This window comes from Hyperolius riggenbachi, chromosome 5 (assembly GCF_040937935.1).
Source record: "Hyperolius riggenbachi isolate aHypRig1 chromosome 5, aHypRig1.pri, whole genome shotgun sequence".
Taxonomy (NCBI): domain Eukaryota; kingdom Metazoa; phylum Chordata; class Amphibia; order Anura; family Hyperoliidae; genus Hyperolius; species Hyperolius riggenbachi.
The window spans coordinates 271,910,720-271,932,699 of record NC_090650.1 but is presented as its reverse complement, the minus strand read 5'-3'; the positions used below and the strand labels follow the sequence as shown (position 1 = coordinate 271,932,699).

Sequence of the window (21,980 nt, the reverse complement as noted above, 5' to 3'; positions counted from 1 at the left end):
ATGACCATCACTACTGCCAGGCGACTGGTATTGTTAACCACTCTGCAACTACTTAAAGAGAACCAGAGCTGAAGAAACGAAAAGCTTTACCTACATACCTGGGGCTTCCTCCAGCCCCATAAGCCTGGATCGCTCCCACGCCGCCGTCCTCCGCTGCCTGTATCCGCCAGTACCTGGTCCCGTACTTTCGGGCAGTCGGGGGAAGCACGCGGCCAATTTTCCGCATCACTGGTGCTCTCTCCTTATCCTTACGCGTGCGGCGCCCTACTACGCAGGCGCATACGTAAGGGTATGGAGGGAGCCCCTGTGCATGCGGAAAATTGGTCGCGTCCACCGGAAGTGACGGGACTCGGTACCGCCGACAGAGGAAGCGGAGGATGGCGGCGTGGGAGCAATCCAGGCTTATGGGGCTGGAGGAAGCCCCAGGTATGTAGGCAAAGCTTTTCCTATTTTTTACTATCCTTCCTCTCTGGTTCCCTTTAACTCTGGATGTCAGCCTCAGAGTGGCTTCCTTGTTTCTTGATCACACATTGGAGTGTGATCTCGCGATGCGTGAGATTTGACGGTAGCGCGTGCTTGCACGAGTACGAATGCCTGTAAATAGAGAAGGGCTCCGTGATCAGCCTGCCAGCCAGGTTCGCAGCTGGCAGGCTGGTAGAGATAAAATAAACTATATTTTGATTTGTGCAGAGCTGAGATCTAGCGCTGTATGGCCAGGCAATAAACTGTTAAAGCTGCACAGTGCTGAATTGCCTGGTCACTAGGAGGGTGTAAGCCTGTGGTCCTCACGAGGTTAAAATGGAAATAAATATGGTAGCCACCATATCCCTTTCACTTTAGGTGTCTATTATAGGGGGACATAAAGAGGATCAAAATCAGTAAAACTAAGCAGGTCTCCTGGTAGAAATACTTACATCCATTTCAAGATGCTTTCATTTTATTTTTAAAAGATTTATGACTTTTCCCTTGTGTAATGTAGTGTTAATATTGTCTCTTATCCTGGTGTTATAGAAGGAGGTTAGCAATGCATATGTGTTCATTTTAGTGCATTTGATGAGGTATGCATTAAAGATGAACTGTAAGGTGAAAATGAACTCACTACCAGTGTGAAGCTAATGGCAGGTTTGTAAAGGAAAACCCAATTCTCAGAGGGGAAAAAGTCCTGTAGCCAATGGAAAGCCAGCTGAAAAGATGAAACCCCTCCCACAGTGTAGGGCTAATTAAAATTTGGCCTACTGATACACAGCCTTTTGGGTAATGACATCACATGCAGCTCATTTCTGATTTGCATAATGCTGATGTTGAAGGCTCCATATCTCAGCATTTGTAGCTCTGACAAACTCCAAATTTTGAGGGTAGGGAGGGGACCCCCTGAACTACCTCTGTACCTCTCAGTCCCACTGATTCACAAGATAGCATTGATATACCCTATCTCAGGAACCAGCAGCACTGGGGGGCTGGTACAGAGGTAGGTCGGGGGTCCCTTCCCTACCCTCCCCTCAACATTTGAAGTGTGTAGGAGCTATGAGTGCTAAGATATTGAGCCTTAAATATCAGTAGCATAATATAATACTGTAGACATAGGAAGATCAGATACAGCATAGCAACCTAGTGGAGAGCAGAGAAATGGCAACAGCAGCACAGGATCAGGCACAGCACTGACATACAAGCCTAGTGGAAAGCAGAGAAATAGCAGAAAATAACCCAGTGTGAAAACCTGTCTGTTTCATACCCAAAATTTATTGCAAAATTTTGCAGCAATTGCATTTTCAATTCTTGTTCAGGGAATGAGCATCGAGACTTGCAAACAGAATTACGGCAAAATAGCACGAATTTTGCAGCAATTTTCAGTGTGAGACAGAGCCCTTAGCGATCTGGATAAACTTGGGTATCTATATAAGGAAAAAAGGAGTGTGTCTTCAACGAAGGGGGAAAAACCCCTCTATTTCTGCGTGCCAATAGTAAACATGATACCTTCCATGCTGCATGAGACATTTTTTCTATACCACGCTGACGGGGTAAGAGGATATTTGTTGTCTCTCTTTTGCTTATCTCTTCTTCTTTTACTCATAACACACTCCCTGTTCCTTTGTTTTTTGTAAAAAAAAAAAAATTCTCCTTACAGTTCCTCTTTAAGCCACATGATGAACCGATTAAAACTTTCAGCTTCTGTACTTTTTCATCACAAGTTCACAGTTAAGTACCTTTTTCTATAGAGTTCATCCAGTGTTATTTATTAGGTTCACTAGCTCCTAATAAAGTATCAGCCTACAGGCCCTCTGGGTATCTTCATTTGATTGTAAAAATGAGATGTGAATGACTCACATGCTCACTTGTATCATATCAGGTGTAATTTCTCTGACAAATCTCTGCATCACTGACAGACACCGCATCTGTCTCTCCAATGAAGAATATTACATCTGTTATTCAGATCACCACAACATGCCAGCGTATTTATAAATTACAACTGTGCAAAGCAAGACATGGATGACTAACAAGGGCTATGCAGTAAAAATAGTCTGGCTCTAAATGTTGGCTGTCTATTAGGAAGTCCGTGTACTAAACTGATCCAGAGAATGCCTGTCAGTATCAAAGCACATGAATTTTTCTTATGTTGTTTTCTTTTTTTGGGTGTGTGTTTTGGCAGTTTTCCACTTATTGGGGGGGGGGGGGGGTATATAGTTAATGCCCCAGCCACATTCTACATCCAGTTTATATGGCAAGTCTGCTACCTCACCACCAGTGGCATAGCTAAGGAGCTGTGGGCCCCGATGCAAGTTTTACAATGGGGCCCCCCAAGCACTCTATACATAATAATTGATACGGCCCACCAAAACCTGCCAATGGCAACTACAATGTCAGAGGTTCAGGAAGGGAATGGGGAACAGTTTGTTAATGATTACCACTATTCAAAGTATCTACAGAAGTGATTATTATGAGCACAGGACCAATAGAGAGCTAATACTGAAGTTCAGGGAGGGGCCTACGGGGCCCCTCTGGCCCAAGGGCCCCGATGCGGTCGCTACCTCTGCACCCCCTATTGCTACGCCCATGCTCACCACTAATGTTTTGGGTCTGAAAGGAATCTGTCGCCCACAACCAGAGAAAATTCATGCAAACACAAGTATAACGTATAGTTTCCATGCAATCAGTGTACTTTAGTGGTGGATTGGACAAATTATGGTTATATTATTACATTGCTCCTCTTACATCTGGAAAACATTAAAGGGGAACTGAAAAGAGAGGTATATGGAGGCTGCCATGTTTATTTCCTTTTAAGCAATACCAGTTGCCAAGCAGCCCTGCTGATCCTCTGCCTCTAATACTATTAGCCATAGCCCCTGAACAAGCATGCAGCAGATCAGGTGTTTCAGAATTAAAGTCAGATCTGACAAGACTAGCTGCATGTTTGTTTCTGGTGTTATTCAGATACTACTGCAGAGAAATAGACCAGGAGGGCTGCCAGGCAACTGGTATTGATTAAAAGGAAATAAATATGGCAGCCTCCGTATACCTCTTACTTCAGTTCCCCTTTAAATGCAATAAGTGTGTGTATGAACTGGAGGAGAAATGAAAGTAGTATTACATATTCAGGAAAACAGGAGTTTACTGCATTCATTCCATAAGGAAACCTGTAAAAGCCTCCAAATAAGTACTCACCTTGAGTGAGGGAAGCCTCTCGATCGTCTATAGGCTTCCTCTGTCCTCCTCCATTGGGCCATTCCAGCACTTTCCCCGCTGCAAAACCGGCAACCAGGACTTGTCGACGGCTCATGCATTCGCAGTAGCAGGGACCCCTTCCGGCGTCGGTGGGAAAAGCCAAGCCCAAGGTGGTCCATACTACTGCACAGGCAAAGTGTTCTGAAGCAGCATGATGGAAGACGACTGGGGTACCTTCTGGAGGATCCAGAGGATTCCCCCTCCCTTGTATGTATCTAATTTGTATTCCCCTTAACCTTACAGGTTTACTATAACTCTCTTGCAGTGCCCAGAGCCTACAGTGTGTATGTGTTTGTGGAAGTTGCAGGGACAGGGTGCCTAACAAACTGATGCATGGTGTTTGATTATGTCCCAGATTTATCTTCTCTGCACTGCTATTTTAAATTACTTCAGAGGTGTATCTAGAGGGGTGCAGGTGCCCATGTGCTTGGCCATGCCTGCCCCGGTGCCATGCCTGACCCCATGCCTCCCCATCATTCAGATCAGATTTATTCTGTTATCTGGGGAAAATAGCAACTTAATTTAGGGCGCACTTGGTTTAGTGTTAGAAAAGAGGACAAAGAGGAAATAAGAAGATATATTTCCCAAAAAGTAACTTCAGCAATATCCCAAGCCAAAAAAACACAGGCAATCATAACACATGTACACGAGAAAGGATGCAGTTTTTAGAGGAGAAAGGGGGCTCTGACCAGGAAGGGGGGACACAATTTCAGTGTTTGCCATAGGCGCTATATTACCCAGATACTTACAGATGTGATTTGCTGTCAGGGGCATAGCTAAAAATAATGGGGACCCATAGCAAAATTTTGATTGGAGCCCCACACCCCCAAAATACAAGGCTTTTTTTGGCCCAGGTAGCCCACCAGTATAGGGAGCTAGAGATACCCACCATTATTAGACAGCCCCCACTACAGGTAGCCACACTATAAGTAGATAGAGATACACCCAGTATGGGTAGCCAGAGGAGCCCCCAGTATAGGTAGCCAGATTAAACACCCCCCCCCCCCCCCATATCAGTCTCCAGATTACACCCACAGTATAGGTAGTCAGATAAGACCCACTGTATAGTTAGCCAGATTAGCCCCACAGTATAGGTAGCTAGATTCACCCCCAGTATAGGTAGCCCCAATATGGTTTGCCAGATTAGCCCCTCCAAGTATCAGTAGCCACATTAACCCCCAAGTATACTGTAGGTGCCACATTAACCCCCCAAGTATAGGTAGCCATATTGCCTCCACCCCCCATCTAGTCAAATTAGCCACCCAGAATATCCACCCAATCTTTTTATTTTCAATTTTTTCCCAGTTTCTTTTTTCCTGTTAACTTTGTTAGTAGTATGCAAATAGCACGTACTGCACTAATAAACACTGGTATTGGTGAATCACAAGGACTGCCTTAAGATTTACTTTGCATTGTGTCTGCCCCAGAAGGCAAAAGCAACAGCTACCTATCCCTTGTGTCACAGATTGAGGTGAATGGCTATCACAGATCACATACACTGGACTCTGTTGACAGTGCGGCTGCCCTGCGGTTTACTGCAACTAAGTGGGGGGGTCCTCTCTGAAAGAATGTCCCGCAGATGGGACAACTAGCTTCCGACAGTTAGAAAACCATTGGCGGTAATGGCAGATTTGCAGCGCACAGGAATAAACCATCCTGTACAGGTAGGAAGAAGTTAATTTATGGGGGGAGGGATGGTTTATATCAGGCTCACCTGTCCCTTTGGTTTAGCTGAGCCTCTGTCAAACATCAATGTTACCATACATTCACATTATAATGACATTTTATAAAAACTATTATTTTTTTTAAATCTAATTACATGTTTCTTCATAACTTTAGATTGCTGTCTATACTATCTGCATTTGATTCGTTTTTAAATAATTCATGACTGCTGTCCTTAACCACTTGAGGACCGCAGTATTAAACCCCCCTAAAGACCAGGCCTTTTTTTTTGAAAAATTGGCCACTGCAGCTTTAAGGCCAAGCTGCAGGGTCGCACAACTCAGCACACAAGTGATCCCTCTCCCCCCCCCCCCCTTTTTCTCTCCACCAATAGAGCTTTCTGTTGGTGGGGTGTTTGCCCTCGGGTGTTTGTTTGTTTTTATAAATATTTATTTCTTTATTTTGCTAATATTTTTATATATTTTTTTCATTTTATAACCTCCCCCCCTCCCTCCCTCCCCCCGCCAACCAATCAGCGTGATCGGCTGTCATAGGCTTCAGCCTATGACAGCGGATCACTTCCGCAGCAACAGAGGGGACAGCCGTGTCACACGGCTGTTCCCAGTACAGCGCTACCTTAGATCGCAGCGCTGTACGAGGCAATTAGACGGTGGTTTTGCCGTCTAACAGTCTCCGATCGGCGATCGCCGATGGGAGACTGAAGGCGGAGCGGAGATGAACGCGTGATCTCCTGCAAGAGCCAGCCCCAGGACTTGACGCCAATTGGCGTTAGGTGGTCCTGGGGCTGCCGCCTCTGTCATGCCCATTGGCGTGATGCGGTCTTTAACTACTCTAAGACCGCGTCACACCGATGGGTGTTACTGCAGCGGCAGCCCCAGGACCGCCTAATGCCAATTAGAGTCAAGTCCCGGGGCCGGCTACTGCAGGAGATCGCGCGCAGGCTGAGCGCGCATCTCCTGCTTGGGGGGCGGAGCTCCGACCCCACCTTCAGTCTCCGAGTGGCAATCACCGCTCGGGAGACTGTTAGACAGCGAAACCGCTGTCTAATTAGGGTGTACAGCGCTGTGATCTACAGCAATGCTGTACTGGGGACTCCTGTCCCCTCCTGTGCCTCGGCAGTGATCGGCTTTCATAGGCTGAAGCCTATGACAGCTGATCACAGGGATTGGCTGGCGGGGGAGGGAGGGGGGAATATGTAAAAATAAAAAAATAGGAAAATGTATTAAAAAAACAAACAAATAGTTAAGTACAAACAAACAAATAAACATCCGGGGGGTGATCTGACCCCACCAACAGAGAGCTCTGTTGGTGGGGAGAAAAGGAGGGGGAATCACTAGTGTGCTGTGCGGCCCTGCAGCCTGGCCTTAAAGCTGCAGTGGCCTATTAACAGAAAAATGACCTGGTCTTTAGGGGAGTTTAACACTGTGGTCCTCAAATGGTTACGAAGTTAAAGAGGAGCTTAAGCCAGGGATTAAAAAAACAGTTCACAGTCACTCATGGATCCTCCTGTCCCCCGCCGCAAGCTAGTTTCGTTCTCGCCAACAGGCTTATTGCACCTGCACAAGCCTGCCCATGCATCTCCTTCTTTGCATTCCCGTCCGCAATAGTGTCCTGTGCAGGTGCAGGATGCTATTGTGGACGGGAACGTGAAGAAGGCTACGTGTGGCCAGGCCTGTCGGGCCTGTCAGTGAAACAAAACTAGCTGGCAGCGGAGGACCGGAGGATCTGTGAGTGACTGCAAGGGCTCGGGTCAGCTGCAGGGGGCTGGTAGAATCCCCAAGTGAGTAAAACTTATTTTTATCCCTAGCTTAATTATCCCTTTAAATGGCTAATTGATAAAGTTAAATTATGCAAACTTTCAGGGAACTAGTCTGCTTCTTCAGGGATATTTGCAGATATTAGTAAAACCCTGTATGCAGCTAAGTAGTGAACACACAGATGACAGTTGCACTGGTTACTATTTAGCAGTATGGTGTCAGCTGGCTTGTAGGTTACAGCCAACTGACACCTATCTGCAAAATAGTAACCAAACAAAGAGTTTACATGATAGACAATGCCAAAATAGGATTAGGCATGGTCATGATGCGAGAATATCTCTTTGTGACTCGCAAATGATCATCCCCTTCTCTATAGATATAAGGAAACCAAACCTTCATCATGTGCTTGCTGCTTCCATTCTGCAGCCAAAGTCAGACAACTACATGGTGGTGATATCAAGTTGTTCAGGAATGAGCAGATTTGTCAATGAATAAAGTACAAGGATATGGATATATATGAAACCAGCAACTAAAGATGCTTATTTTTAATATTCCAAAAAGTGCAATAAGTACAAAAATATCAATCAATCAATGAATCCATCCATAAGTATAGGCATATTCAGAAAGTGTGATAATTCTTTTTAGATAATTTGAAAGGAGCAATAGAGCGGACTCGATTGGCCTCGGCTATTTCGGCCATAGCCCGAGTGGAGAACCACTACTGCGCTGGAGCTGGAGCTGAGGAAGGTAAATACTGCAGGCGCTACTGTGCCTGCACCACAGCCGATATCCTTTGCTGGTTGTAGTTTCAGGGGAGCCAGCGCTGGATCCCTAAAGCTTAGGAGGATGGGGGAAGCCTCATTAAGCTTCCCCTTGCCAAGGTAAGTATCCCCCAGGGTTTTTTTTTTTTATTACAGAGTCTCTTTAATAGCTCATCTTTCTCAGCAAAGCCAGGAACTTAGCAGCCTCCCCCCCCCCCCTTTTTGCACCTGTATATCCTTTCCATTTTAACTCTGAATTTAAATCAGAATCAGTGTGTCCATACAGAGAAAATTCCTAAACTATCAAATGAAGAAAATGAATGTGGTGTAAGAAAACTTGTATGAGAAGGAGCCCGTCTAGGCTCTGTTACCAGTGATGTCACCACTGGTGTTTTTTCCCAGTGTTATTCTATGTCTAAGTATATATTCAGTTCTTCCTGTGAGTCACAAGGTGTAGACATAAGGGATTCAAAATATTTTAATACTTGCTGTTAGCCACAATATCATTCCAAATAAACAGGAAAATCACCCACACCATTAAAGGCCAATTCGTTTAGATGTTTAAAAGAAGGAAACTTGGTTTGTATGGATCATTAAGCCAACATTTTGGTATAACTTCTCATTTACTAGTAAATAGTACTAGTAAAAGACAGGTAAATATATAAAAAAGAAATTGACTCTTGGGTGCATGTGAAAAAAAGGGTGGAAAACTTTAATACAAATAATCTACTGAGTACAATACCACATTTTTAAAAACATATAATTCACTTTAAACATATCCTAACTTCATGGATAAATGAACCAAACTGACTCTGGAGTAAGATAGGAGGCTGCAGTCCCCAGTATCTATACTTCATGTGCATATCCCCCTGATTAATGTAAAGCCAGGACTCTCAGGAAGCATTAATCCAACTAGATGTTTGTTCTCCTGAGACTTGCAAACAAAGTTCTACCTGTATTAACTGCTACACAGACAACTCCTCTATAGGTAAATTCCAATTGCAGATCACAAGTGCTGATATCAAAAGTTTCCACAGATGATCACCATAGATGCACTTTGAATTTCAATCGCAGAGCCAAATAGTGTGAACCCGGTACACATCAAAGGCATCTGATAGTCCATTTTGATAAAGGCACAGCATGCATGTACAAACAAAGGCTTGAAGGTCCATCAATGAAACTCAATCGCAGAATCGTGTAGTGTGAACCAAGTACGTGCATGCAGCATAAACAACCGCATGCGTTAGAAACACTGTATATACCAACAAGCAGTAGCTCATATGTATGACAGTTGATTGAAAGAGGCCAACAAGCAAAGCAGGTTCACAGCCCAGTGTACATGGTTGACATTGATAGGCGGCAATGATAATCAGCATGAGCAGAAGCAATGCATGTGTTAACGGCTGATGGCTCCCATGCACAGCAGTAGGTTAGTCAGAGCAAAGCTTAGAGAGTTCACATAGATGTATTTTGTTACACATCCATGGTGGAGCTGCAGATGTTAGATGACAAGCATGCTTGTAGAAGTTATGCAGTCCAAGGCATGGGGTCCTGTGAGCTTTTTGATCGAAAGCAGATGATACTGTGCCAGACTACATCAGGCAACAGTGCCCTCTAGTGGCAGGCATTCTTTACTACATCCAACATTGGACCTTTGCTGGAAAAGCCCAATGTCAAGCATAGTCCGACACAGGATTGGAAAGGGTTAAGATGAAATAACATTGGGCCAGGGTGACAAGTAGAACAGCTTTACTGGAAAGGAAAAATAAATCAAAGTGCCATCATCTATAGGAACCAAAGAGTATAACTAACTTAAGTAACTATGGTAAACTGAAATCTCATTGGCCTCTGCATTTTATCATAGTACACACCACTCTGTACATAGTCCTATTAAAAACTCCCAAAGTGTTTAGTGTGTTCTCCTCTCTGAACATAAATGGATTAGAACAAGAGGCTTTCTGGATCATGTCAACCGACTGTCAGGAGTAAAAGGCGAAGTGGTTTATAGCCAGGAGGCAGCAGCCAATTCTTAGTCACTATGGTGACCAAAGATGGTTTTCAATTACATGCCTCTCAAGCCTACGTTTCCCGTCACCACAAATCTTTGTAGCCATAACGTTCCCTACTCCATCTCATGATGAATAACTGTATTACATGGAAGAAAGATCATGATTATTTCATGCTTCTTGTAACTATGCTGGCCTTTGCAGGACATTTCACTAGTCTCTACCTAATCTAACCACTGTCTGGAGCTGTCGGTGTCTACATTGTTGTTGTAATACAGACATGAAAACTAACTCTAGCATGGAGTAACAATATGTGTGCTGACTTGTAATAGTTCAGTTTTCTCTTTCTAATAAACACTCTTGTAGGTTTTTGCGGTTAATTATAAGGGATTCATTACATTTTCTGTACTCACCTGGGCCAATTCCCACTTTTATGATGTCAGCACCGGAAAGGATTAACTCTTCTACCATTTCTCCTGTGACCACGTTGCCAGCCTAGAAGTCAGTAACAGACTATACACATCAGGATGAATACATTAGCCATATAGCCCAGACTGCACAATAATGTATTTTACATGTTGTAACTGTTTTTTCTCATAATTTAGGTGTGTTAAATGTTAGAAGAATACACTGTTGCATTAATTTCTGTCCATATCTGTGCACTGTCCCATTTAGCGTCAAAAGGGACAGCAAAGCAGGCGACCGTGCATTGTGATCAGTGGCGTAGCTAAGGAGCTGTGGGCCCCGATGCAAGTCTTACATTGGGGCCCCCCCAAGCACTCTATACATAATAATTGATACAGCAACCAAAACCTGCCAATGGCAACTACAGTGTCAGAGGTGCAAGGAGGGGATGGGGAACAGTTTGTTAATTATTACCACTATTCAAAGTATCTATAGAAGTGATTATTATGAGCACAGGACCAATAGAGAGCTAATAATGTAGTTGAGGGAGAGCCCTTCGGGGCCCCTCCGGCCCAAGGGCCCCGATGCGCTCGCTACCTCTGCACCCCCTATTGCTACGCCCCTGATTGTGATCTTGGCAACATGTTGGAGTAGTGGATAGTTGTAAAACAAAAAGACTGCTGCAAGCACCCAGAGCACGGGAGCAGAGTAAGTAGAATGGCCCCAGTCAAAACTGTAGAACAGAAGACTCCGCTTCACCGTGTGAGATCCATAAAAGGTCCAATCTTTATTTGAACAAATGGGCTGTAGCACATAATAGCTCATGTGTATCTGAGCATGAATGGCTCTTTAATCATAGCTATAGAGCAATGATGGCTAACCTTAGCACTCCAGCTGTGACAAAACTACAAATCCCATCATGCTTCTGCCTCTCCGAGTTATGCTTAGAGCTGTCAGAGTATTTCCATGCCTCATGGGACTTGTAGTTCCAACACAGCTGGAGTGCCAGGGTTAGCCATCACTGCTATAGACCCACCATAGTTAGATCCACCACTTGCTTTTATGCTGCTTTTTACATTTTTGCAGTAAGTTACTTTTATGAAGACAGTGCAAATCATTTTGGATTGCCAACTTTCACTGTTTTCGCCCGCGGAGAAAGTTTTGTATGGGTGACTAAGACTGTTCTGTTTTATAGTTTAGAGGTAACTGGGAAAGGGCAGGTGCACACCAAGAGTACTTCTGAGCACTTTTAAAAACGCTGGCGCTTTTAAAAGCGCTTGGCTAATGTATTTGAATGGGATGGATCACAACAGAGCGATGTGATTTTCTCCCAAATGCAAACGTGGATCCTGCAGCATTTCTGCGCTTTTCTGAGACGATTCAGCCTCAATGTTAAGTATAGGAAAGTGGAAAATTGCTCTGAAAAGCGCAAGAACAGAGCGATTTTCCAAGCGTTTTTGTTACAGAAGCTATTCAGTTCCAGCTCTACTGTAACAAAAAAATAAAAACCACTACACCAAAATGCTCCAAAAATCTCTAGGCATGATTAGAAAATTGCTAGGCCTAGAATTGCTCTGAAAAATCACTTTAAAAAAAAGCGCTGAGCGTTTGCGATTATGCTAGCGCTTTTTGGTGTGCACTGGTCCAGAAAGTGCAAAGTTTTGTGAAGAGGAATTGGACTCACAGCACATGACATACAACTTCCTGTTACTGGGTTAGAGCAGGTTCTTACTGTACAGCACTGAACCAAAACCACTAAATGGCGGCTATAGAAGATTGGGCTACAGAAACACATTGGACCTACTGACTCCATTTAACTATACTGAATGGAACAGCCCTGTGTTGCACACAGAAATGCAAGCAGCAGCATGCGAGTTACATATGAAAAAAGTTATTTACAGTGCATTTTACTCTGAGAAAAATGTACATGTTATATGTATACCTATTTTTGACATTTTACAGTTTTTTTGTGTGGTTTTTAATTCAAAGTCAAAAATATATGTTTTCCATATATTTAATTACAAAACATATAAGTGTACTTTGACCAAACACAAGCTTATAGAGTTCATTTAGATTTAGGTTTATTTATCCAGATAGCTCATTCTGAAATTTAAAAATTAAATGCTAACATTGGACTCAAAGTGCTTGAAAGCTGCAGCCGTTTAGGGTGTACTCAGAAGGACATCACATTTGTAGTATTGTCTCCCACACACTAAAGGATCACACCAATAGTCTTTAAGGGGAGTGCAAGAGCTGAAAAAGAGGGATGACACCCTCTATGCAGTATTGAACAGTATTCAACAGTGAAAAGAGCTGGCACATCCAAAGTAAATCTTTATTGGCTCCATGTAAAAGCATATGGCCAAAGTTTCGGAGCCATGTAGGGCCCCTTTATCAAGGCAATGTTTGCTTAGAGGCAAAAATCTGTCTGCCGCTGTGCAAAGATTCCTGTAGAGGAAGCGGGAGTCTTTAGACACTCGCACGCAGCAATGTGTATTAGTCTGGGATTAGCAGCAGGTCATCTCCTGCTGCTAATCCCAGTAGATGTTCATTTTAGCCACCTTAAACATCTATCTTTACGGTAAATATGGGCAGTGTTACTGCAGGATGATCTCAAACTTCCAGGAATGTGAAATCTCCAGGGGACAGCTGTGTCAAAATCACTGAAGTTTAAGAGCAGACAGAAATGTAGGCCATATGTGCAACCCAATAAGTGGGAGTGACAAACTAAGGCCACAACCAGAAGATGTGCTGTGATTCCCATGGGCAATGTATATAAGAGCATAATGCAACTATGTCACTTTTGCTAGTCTGTCATCTACCTCCCGCTGTTCTCACCTACTGCTTGTCTCCCAAACGACTCTGACTTCCAAAATTCAGTCTACCTGACTCATGTACAACTTACTCTTTTTTTTAAAGATTCTTTTATTTTTGTTTTGAGATTCAAGAACAATAGTACAGACGGTACATAACAATCAGAAAATAAGTGATATGGTCACAACATGAGTGATAGAAAAGACATAGATAATATAACTTACAACAATTATTAGCATATTTAAAGATGCAGGGCGGAAAGCCAGCTCCGCCCCAAAAAGGACAATACTAGGACTGGTATTGTTACAAGGCCCAATAAGCATTACAACAGCCGTGTGGGAGATATGGATTTAACAAGGGGCAAAAGGAGTATGCTGCCAACGTTAGAGCGGGGGAGTTGTGGTAAGTGCTTAAATAAAGAGACGGAGCCCAAATGGGGTCATACATCCGTCTCTCCTTTAATTGAGTCCGCTATTCCATTGACAACAGGTGGTGATAAAGGCATCCCAAAGCGGCAGATGTGCTGAGGTGAGGGCATATGGGCATTTCCCTTGACACAAGTGGGCGGTACCATATTTTGAATGGGTGATAAAAAGTACTAAGTAAGTTCCTGCTATTTGCAGGGTGAAGAGGAACCCTTAAGAAGGGGAAAAGACAGAACAAAGAGAGGAAGAGAGAGGAAAAAGGGGGAGGGGGGGCACATATATATATATATATATGCCTAGGCCAACCATCTCGCGACTCATGTGTCATCTGGCACACAGATTGTGTGCCTATACTCCGTTAGTAAGTAAATGTTTGAACATCTTGGGGGAATAATGTTGGAAATAGGTCACTTATGGTATTGATACACAGGATTTATAGTCTTCCGATTCTACAAAAAGATGCCAATGGATCCAGGTGTGAGAGTACTGTTCACCTCTGTTATGAAGGGCATGGGTCATGGATTCCATTTGGTCAATATACTGAATTTCCGTAAACCACTCCGCAATCGATGGGGCCGACTGAGACTTCCAGTGTTTTGGGATTAGCATTCGGGCAGCTTGGATTAGGTGTTTGGTGAGGGACTTCTTATAAGTCTTTAGAGACCTATGAGTGTTGTTAAGTAAGTAGTAGGAAGGGTCGTTTTGGGGATCACCATCCGTTAGGATCTTAATATAGTGTTGGACCTTAGACCAGAATGGTTTGATAATGGGGCATTCCCAGAATATATGCAAAAGGGTGCCGGTATCCTCTCTGCACCTCCAGCACCTAGGGTCCGCATCCGGATATATGCGAGCAAGCCTGACTGGAGTTAAATACCATTTTGTGAGTAATTTATAGTTAGATTCCTGTATTCGTGCTGAGATTGAAGTTTTCTGGGAGAGAGTCAGGATTTTGGACCATTGATCATTGGTGAATTGTAGGTGCAGGTCGGATTCCCAGCTATTCCTTAAAGTGGTGGACCAGGAAGAGTCTGATATTAGTAGCTGGTAGATATCTGAGAGTGTCCTTGTGAGGGGGCCCTTACCCATACACAAGTGTTCGAATGGGGTGTGTGCTCTGGATAGTTGTTCTCTCATGCCCATCGACTGCAGAAAGTGTCGGAATTGTAATAGGCTCCAGGTGTCGAGGAAAGGGTTATTTAATTTGTTTTTAAGACTATCCAATGGGATCCATGCACCCTTTTGAATCAGGTCTTGACCTCTAAGCAGGGAGCTCATCCTCCAACAAACATAACCTTGCGGATGGCAGCCAGGCAAGAACCCCGGATTATCCAGAACAGGGACCAAAGGTGATGGCCAGGGGGAAATGTCTTGAACATGTCTATATTTATTAAGAGCTGTGAAAGTAGATTGTATCGAAACGTACTCACTTTGTAGTTTGTTTGATGACCATGCGTAGGATGTTAAGTCTTTCCCCATTAATTCCCCCTCTAGGGAGGCCCAGCGTTTGTGGTGAGAGTTTCTGTGCCAATCAACTGCTCTGGTTAGTGCTGCTGCAGTATGATATTTTCTGAGATCAGGAGTTGCAAGTCCTCCTTGTAGTTTTGGGAGAGTTAGTGTGCTAAGTTTTATCCTGGGGGGTCTTGCATTCCAAATAAATCTAGTGAAGGACGTCTTAAGGTCTCTGAAGTGATCTACTGGGGGAGTAATAGGCAGGGCTTGGTAAAGGTACAGTATTTTGGGGAGGACATTCATTTTAAGGATATTAACTCGTCCCAGCCAGGAGAATTGCGGCCTGTTCCATTTTTGCAAGTCTAATTTAATTTTTTGAATGAGCGGTGGGAAATTTAATTTGTATAGCAGGGGCAGTGAGGATGGAATATGAACACCTAGGTAATGTATGGCTTGAGGAGTCCATTTGAAGGTATAATTTTGGCATAGCAGGAGATACTGCTGCTGAGGTATACCAATTTTCATGGCTTGACATTTATCGGCATTAATTTTGAAATTTGACAGGTGAGTAAATTTTTTAAATTCTTTTAGTAGGTTTGGGAGGGATATATGTGGTGTGGTGAGAAAAAATAAAAGATCATCGGCATAGGCCGCCACCTTGTGCTCGGATTGTGCTGGAGTCAGCCCCTTTATATCTGGATTTTTTCGGATCATGCACAAAAAGGGTTCGAGGGTGAGGGCGAAAATTAGTGGTGACAGGGGGCAGCCCTGGCGGGTGCCATTAGTAATTCCGAAGGGGTCAGAGGCAACACCATTCGCTCGCACCTTTGCCGTGGGCTGTGAGTATAGGGATAGGATCCACGTTAACATGTGTGGGCCAAGTCCTAGGTGTTTTAATGTACATTCCATGAAATCCCAGTCAACTCTATCAAAGGCTTTTTCAGCGTCTGTTGATAGGAGAAGGGTCGGAGTGTTGGATCTGGTGGCCCAGTCAATTAGATCTATAGAGCGAATGGTGTTGTCCCGTGCCTCCCCGGCCGGAATAAAGCCAGCCTGATCCGGGTGTATTATGTCGCTGACCAAGGGAGCTAAGCGGTTAGCGATGATCTTGGCAAAGAGTTTTAAATCCGTGTTTAACAGGGAGATGGGGCGATAGTTAGAGCACAAGGTGGCGTCCTTCCCCGATTTTGGAATAACTGTGATATGTGCTGAGAGCATGTCGCGAGGGAGCTGGGTTGGGGCTGGGTCTGTTGAGATAAGGGAATTTAGGGCTTTAAGTAGGTGTGGGCAAATAATATCACTGAAAGTTTTATAGTACTCCAAGGGGAGTCCATCCGGGCCCGGGGCCCTGCCTGTCTGCGATTCCTTCAAGGCCTGCCTGAGTTCCATTTCTGTTATTGGAACTTCTAAGTCCTCAATGACTGTTTCTGCAAGAGGAGCAAGACCAGAGTCCCTTAGGTAGTCAGTTATTAAAGGAAAACTTAAGTCAAATAAAAAAAATGACATTTACTCACCTGGGGCATCCCTCAGCACCCCGAAGCTGGATGGTGCCCTCGCAGCCCCGCTCCGATCGTCCTGTCCCCGCCGGCGGCTACTTCCGGTTCGGCGACAGCCGCCGACAGGCTGGGAACGCGGCTGATTTTCCGCGTTCCCAGCCGCTGCTATCACCCTCTATGCTGCTATAGCGTATATATAGACGCTATAGCAGCATAGAGGGTGATAGCAGCGGCTGGGAACGCGGAAAATCAGCCGCGTTCCCAGCCTGTCGGCGGCTGTCGCCGAACCGGAAGTAGCCGCCGGCGGGGACAGGACAATCGGAGCGGGGCTGCGAGGGCACCATCCAGCTTCGGGGTGCTGAGGGATGCCCCAGGTGAGTAAATGTCATTTTTTTTTTTTTACTTAAGTTTTCCTTTAAGGCGATCTTGGAGGGTTTCATGCCTCCTTTATCTTTGAGATCTAAATTGTATAGAGTAGAATAGTACTCCCGGAAGACACGTGTTATAGATTCTGCCTTGAGTCTCATTTTACCTCTTTTGTCCTGTATCTTAGGTATGTGTGTGGAGGCGTATTGTTCTTTCAGAGATTTAGCCAACATCCTGCTGCATTTATTGCTATACTCGTAAAAGTTTAGTTTGCATTTTAATGCGATATGCTTTTCTCTTTGGAACAATAACAACCTCAATTTTTCTCTAGTGCTTATAAGTGTAGCCAAGTTCTCCTGTGAGAGAGAGGATTTATGTTTGGCTTCTAGTTGGCGAATTGTTAATAAGCATTCATCCAAAGCTTCGTTCCTTTGTTTGTTAAGGATACTGGAGACTTGTATAATCCTTCCCCTGATCACACATTTGTGCGCTTCCCATAGAGAAAACGGGTTGATGTCTCCAATATCGTTTAGTTCAAAATAATCAGAGAGTGCTGCTTGAATGGTATGCTTATGTTCAGGGGATTGTAAGAGAGAGACATTAAGTCTCCATTGCCTCGGAATATGGTGTTTTGGCCTCATGCCAATCTCAAGAGTGATAGGGGAATGGTCAGAAAGTACCATTGGGTCAATATCTGTTTTTATGGATTCGGATAATAGGTTTTGGGAGATAAAAAGGTAATCAATGCGTGTATAGTTACCATGCAAATTTGAAAAATAGGTGTAGTCTCTGGAAGAAGGATTCTGAAGTCTCCATATATCCAACAACTGTCTAGAAGCTAGAGAGGCTCTGGTAGTCTTAATAGCTTTACTGGAGAGGGAGCTCCTGCCCAGGGAGTTATCCAGTGAGGGGTCCAGCACCATGTTCAAGTCACCGCCTAGGATGACGCTACCTTCGGCGAAACCATCTAGAGCTTCAAGGGCCCTCTCCAGGAAAGCGGGCTGCCCACCATTGGGGGCATAAAATGTACCCAATGTGAGTTTGCGAGATTGATATTCGCCTTTTATAAAAAGGAAACGGCCAGTTGAGTCCTTACACTCCTGCAGGAGATTAAGTTGGATCTGTTTAGAGAGAAGGATTGCTACACCTTTGGATTTAGATTCAGCGGAGCAGCTGAAGAAAGCCAGGTTAAAGTGATTATCTGTAAGTTTTGGGATATTGTCTGCTCGAAAGTGTGTCTCCTGCAAGAATGCAATATGGACTTTTTGCTTATGTAATTCACGTAGGAGGGCTCTGCGCTTCTCAGGGGTGTTGAGCCCCCTGATGTTCAGGGATTGAATTCTAAGGAACACGGAGGTAAGAGACCAGCGTATAATCGTGTCGCGAGGGGGTGGCCAAGCATAGTGAGGGGTAGGGATAGAAAAGTGAGAGTATCAGAGTAATAAGGAAAGGGACAGTATAGTTAAAAGAGGAGTAAGGTCGAGGTTGTTCCCTCGGCCAGGTTGCATATATAATTAGGCAAATGTTAAACAGTATGGATATTGAAGTTTTTCCATTAGCCACAAGGGCCAACATGGGTGGGTAACAGAGTAGCATGGTACCCGTGACGGAGCCCCCGAGCATTGTGCGAATAGGGGAGGTCATACATAACAAAGAACGATATCTATTTGTGGGCGGATAATCTCCTGATGGAGACCGCAAACCCTCACAATGCACCAGGCCTCAGTGTCACAGATATCAGCCCAAGCAGAATAAACGACATTGTATGATTTAACTCAGTCTAAAATCCAAAGATCTATTAGTGTGAATAACAGATGTTATAAAACTCTATGCTTCATAAATCTAGTACAGTATATAAGAATCACATATAGCTTTTACATATAAATAATATGAGAACGTTCATGGCTATGTGAGACCAAGAAAAAACAGGTTAGGTAGGTCTCTTGTCTGACCAGCGCCAAACAAAAAACGTGTGTAGGGTGCAACCAGGGTCCTACGCAAAGAGGAGCCGTATAGAGGCCATAGTTCCAATGCCAGAAAGGCGAGGGAGACAAAAAACAAAAAGGGAAAAAATAGTGCTTCAGAGCGTAGAGTTCTTGTGTTGGGTGTATGAGTGCAGAGATATACTCACGAGGCCTCCTAGTTCTCTTGAGAGTCGCGCCGGGGGCACTGGGGTCCCCTAAGGAAGATCAGATCCGGGTCCCACTCTGGTAAGGCGACTGTGTTAACGCCTAAGGCTGTGCAAAACTCGGCGAGATCGGTTGGTGAGCGTAGGATTGCCGACTTTGAACCCATCTTTGCATGTAGGTGGAAGGGGAACCCCCAGTGGTAGATGGCGCCTGCTTCGTGGAGTACCTGTAGCAGTGGCTTTAGGGCTCTGCGTTGTGCGAGAGTAGTTGGTGCCAGGTCCTGGAATAAAGTGACAGAGGCTCCATCAAAGTCTATTGAGCCGCTCCTTCTTGCCGCCATCATAATGGCCTCCTTGATGTCAAAGTGGTGCACTCGGCAGATTACGTCCCGCGGCGGAGCGTTGTTTTTTTTTCGGAAGTGCCCGCAGCGCTCTGTGCACTCTATCCAGCCGTATCGGAGGCGAGGGTGCATGGCCGAGAATCTTTTCGAAGATGGCTCTGACTGTATCTGCCAGGTCCTCTGCTCGCGTAGCTTCCGGTAGGCTGCGAAGCCTAATGTTATTGCGCCTGTTGCGATTCTGTTGGTCTTCTAATTGTACTCTAAGCATGGTGGAGAGTGAAGTTTGCTTGGCAGAGGATTCTTTTAGGAGATTCAACTCCTACTGAAGTTTTTCAATGTCTGTCTCGACATGCGTCACGCGGCCGGATAGGCCTATTATATCTTCCCGGAGCGCTGATATCTCAGTGCGCGTTGTTGAGAGGATAAGGTCTGTCTGTTGGGTTATATCCCTTCTCGTAGGTAAGTCTTTAAGAAAGGCCCATATATCCTCGAGATTTTTACTAGAGATGGGACGACGAATCCGGCGAATCCACGAATCCCTCGAATATTGGGAAATATTCGAGATTCGTGGATTCGAATCCCGACGCCATTTTCCACTTTACGAATACGCCGAATCCCGACGCTGCATCGCCGCGCATCCGCCGCTCGCACTCGTCCTCCTCCGACCCGCGCCTCCTCCGACCGCCCCACGCCTCCTCCGCCCGGCCGCCCGCATACTTTGTATCAACTCACCCGTCCAGTGGAGCGCAGACAGAGCGGCAGACCTCTCGCTGACTTCCTGGTTCCCTCTAGTGACGGCTTTTACAATGACGTCATCAGTAAAAGCCGGTCTGGCCACTAGAGGGAACCGAGAAGTAAGGAGGAGGTCTGCCGCTCTGTCTGCGCTCCACTGGACATGTGAGTTGATACTTATGCAGGGGTGAGCGAGGAGGCACGGGGGACGGAGGAGGCCATGGGGGTGAGCGGAGGAGGCACGGGGGGGGAGCGACACCTACCTACCTACCACTTTACCTACCTACCTACCACTATACCTACCTGCCACTATACCTACCTAAAGGCCCCCTATACGTACCTACCTACCTACCGGGCACTATACCTACCTACCTACAGGCCCCTATACCTACCTAAAGGCCCCCTATACTACCTACCTACCACTATACCTACCTACCTACAGGCCCCTATACCTACCTAAAGGCCCCCTGTACCTACCTACCTAAAGGCCCCTATACCTACCTAAAGGCCTCTATACCTACCTACCTAAAGGCCCCCTATACGTGCCTACCTACCTAAAGGCCCCTATACCTACCTACCTAAAGGCGCCTATACCTACCTACCTACATACCTACCTATACTTAAGGCCTTATACCCTGCTACCTATACTGAAGGTCCCTTTAACTACCTACCTACCTACAGGACACTATACCTACCTACCTACCGGCCACTATACCTACCCACCTACCTACAGGCCACTATACCTACCTAAAGGCCCCCTATACGTACCTACCTACCTACCTACAGGCCCCTATACCTACCTACCTACCTAAAGGCCCCTATACTTACCTACCTACCTACCTACCTAAAGGCCCCTATACCTACCTACAGGCCTCTATACCTACCTACCTACCTACTTAAAGGCCCCCTATACGTGCCTACCTACCTAAAGGCCCCTATACCTACCTACCTACTTAAAGGCCCCTATACCTACCTACCTACATACCTACCTATACTTAAGGCCCTATACCCTGCTACATATACTGAAGGTCCCTTTAACTACCTACCTACCTACAGGACACTATACCTACCTACCTACCGGCCACTATACTTACCTACCTACCTACAGGCCACTATACCTACCTAAAGGCCCCCTATACGTACCTACCTACCTACCTAAAGGCCCCTATACCTACCTACCTAAAGGCCCCTATACCTACCTACCTACATACCTACCTATACTTAAGGCCCTATACCCTGCTACCTATACTGAAGGTCCCTTTACCTACCTAAAGGCCCCTATACCTACCTACATACCTACCTATACTTAAGGCCTCTATATACCCTGTTACCTATACTGAAGGCCCTATACCCTGCTACCTATACTGAAGGTCCCTTTACCTACCTAAAGGCCCCTATACCTACCTACATACCTACCTATACTTAAGGCCTCTATATACCCTGCTACCTATACTGAAGGCCCATATACCCTGCTACCTATACTGAAGGCCCCTATACCCTGCTACCTATACTGAAGGCCTATATACCCTGCTACCTATACTGAAGGCCCATATACCCTGCTACCTATACTGAAGGCCCATATACCCTGCTACCTATACTGAAGGCCCATATACCCTGCTACCTATACTGAAGGCCCATATACCCTGCTACCTATACTGAAGGCACATATACCTTGCTACCTATACTGAAGGCCTATATACCCTGCTACCTATACTGAAGGCACATATACCCTGCTATCTATACTGAAGGCCCCTATACCCTGCTACCTATACTGAAGGCCCATATACCCTGCTACCTATACTGAAGGCCCATATACCCTGCTACCTATACTGAAGGCACATATACCCAGAGCCGGGACAAGGTCCTCCAGCACCCAAGGCTGAGACACCAAAGT

At 45.2% G+C, this 21,980-nt stretch overlaps 1 protein-coding gene across 1 annotated transcript in view; it reads right to left on the bottom strand.

Annotated features, from left to right (window-relative positions):
• The window catches only part of GMPR (guanosine monophosphate reductase), a 124,803-nt gene that overhangs the window by 39,821 nt on the left and 63,002 nt on the right, over positions 1-21,980 (bottom strand). Inside the window, exon 5 of the mRNA XM_068234647.1 lies at positions 10,341-10,422. Coding sequence (XP_068090748.1) covers positions 10,341-10,422 — 82 coding nt within the window. The remainder of the gene's footprint in view (positions 1-10,340; positions 10,423-21,980) is intronic.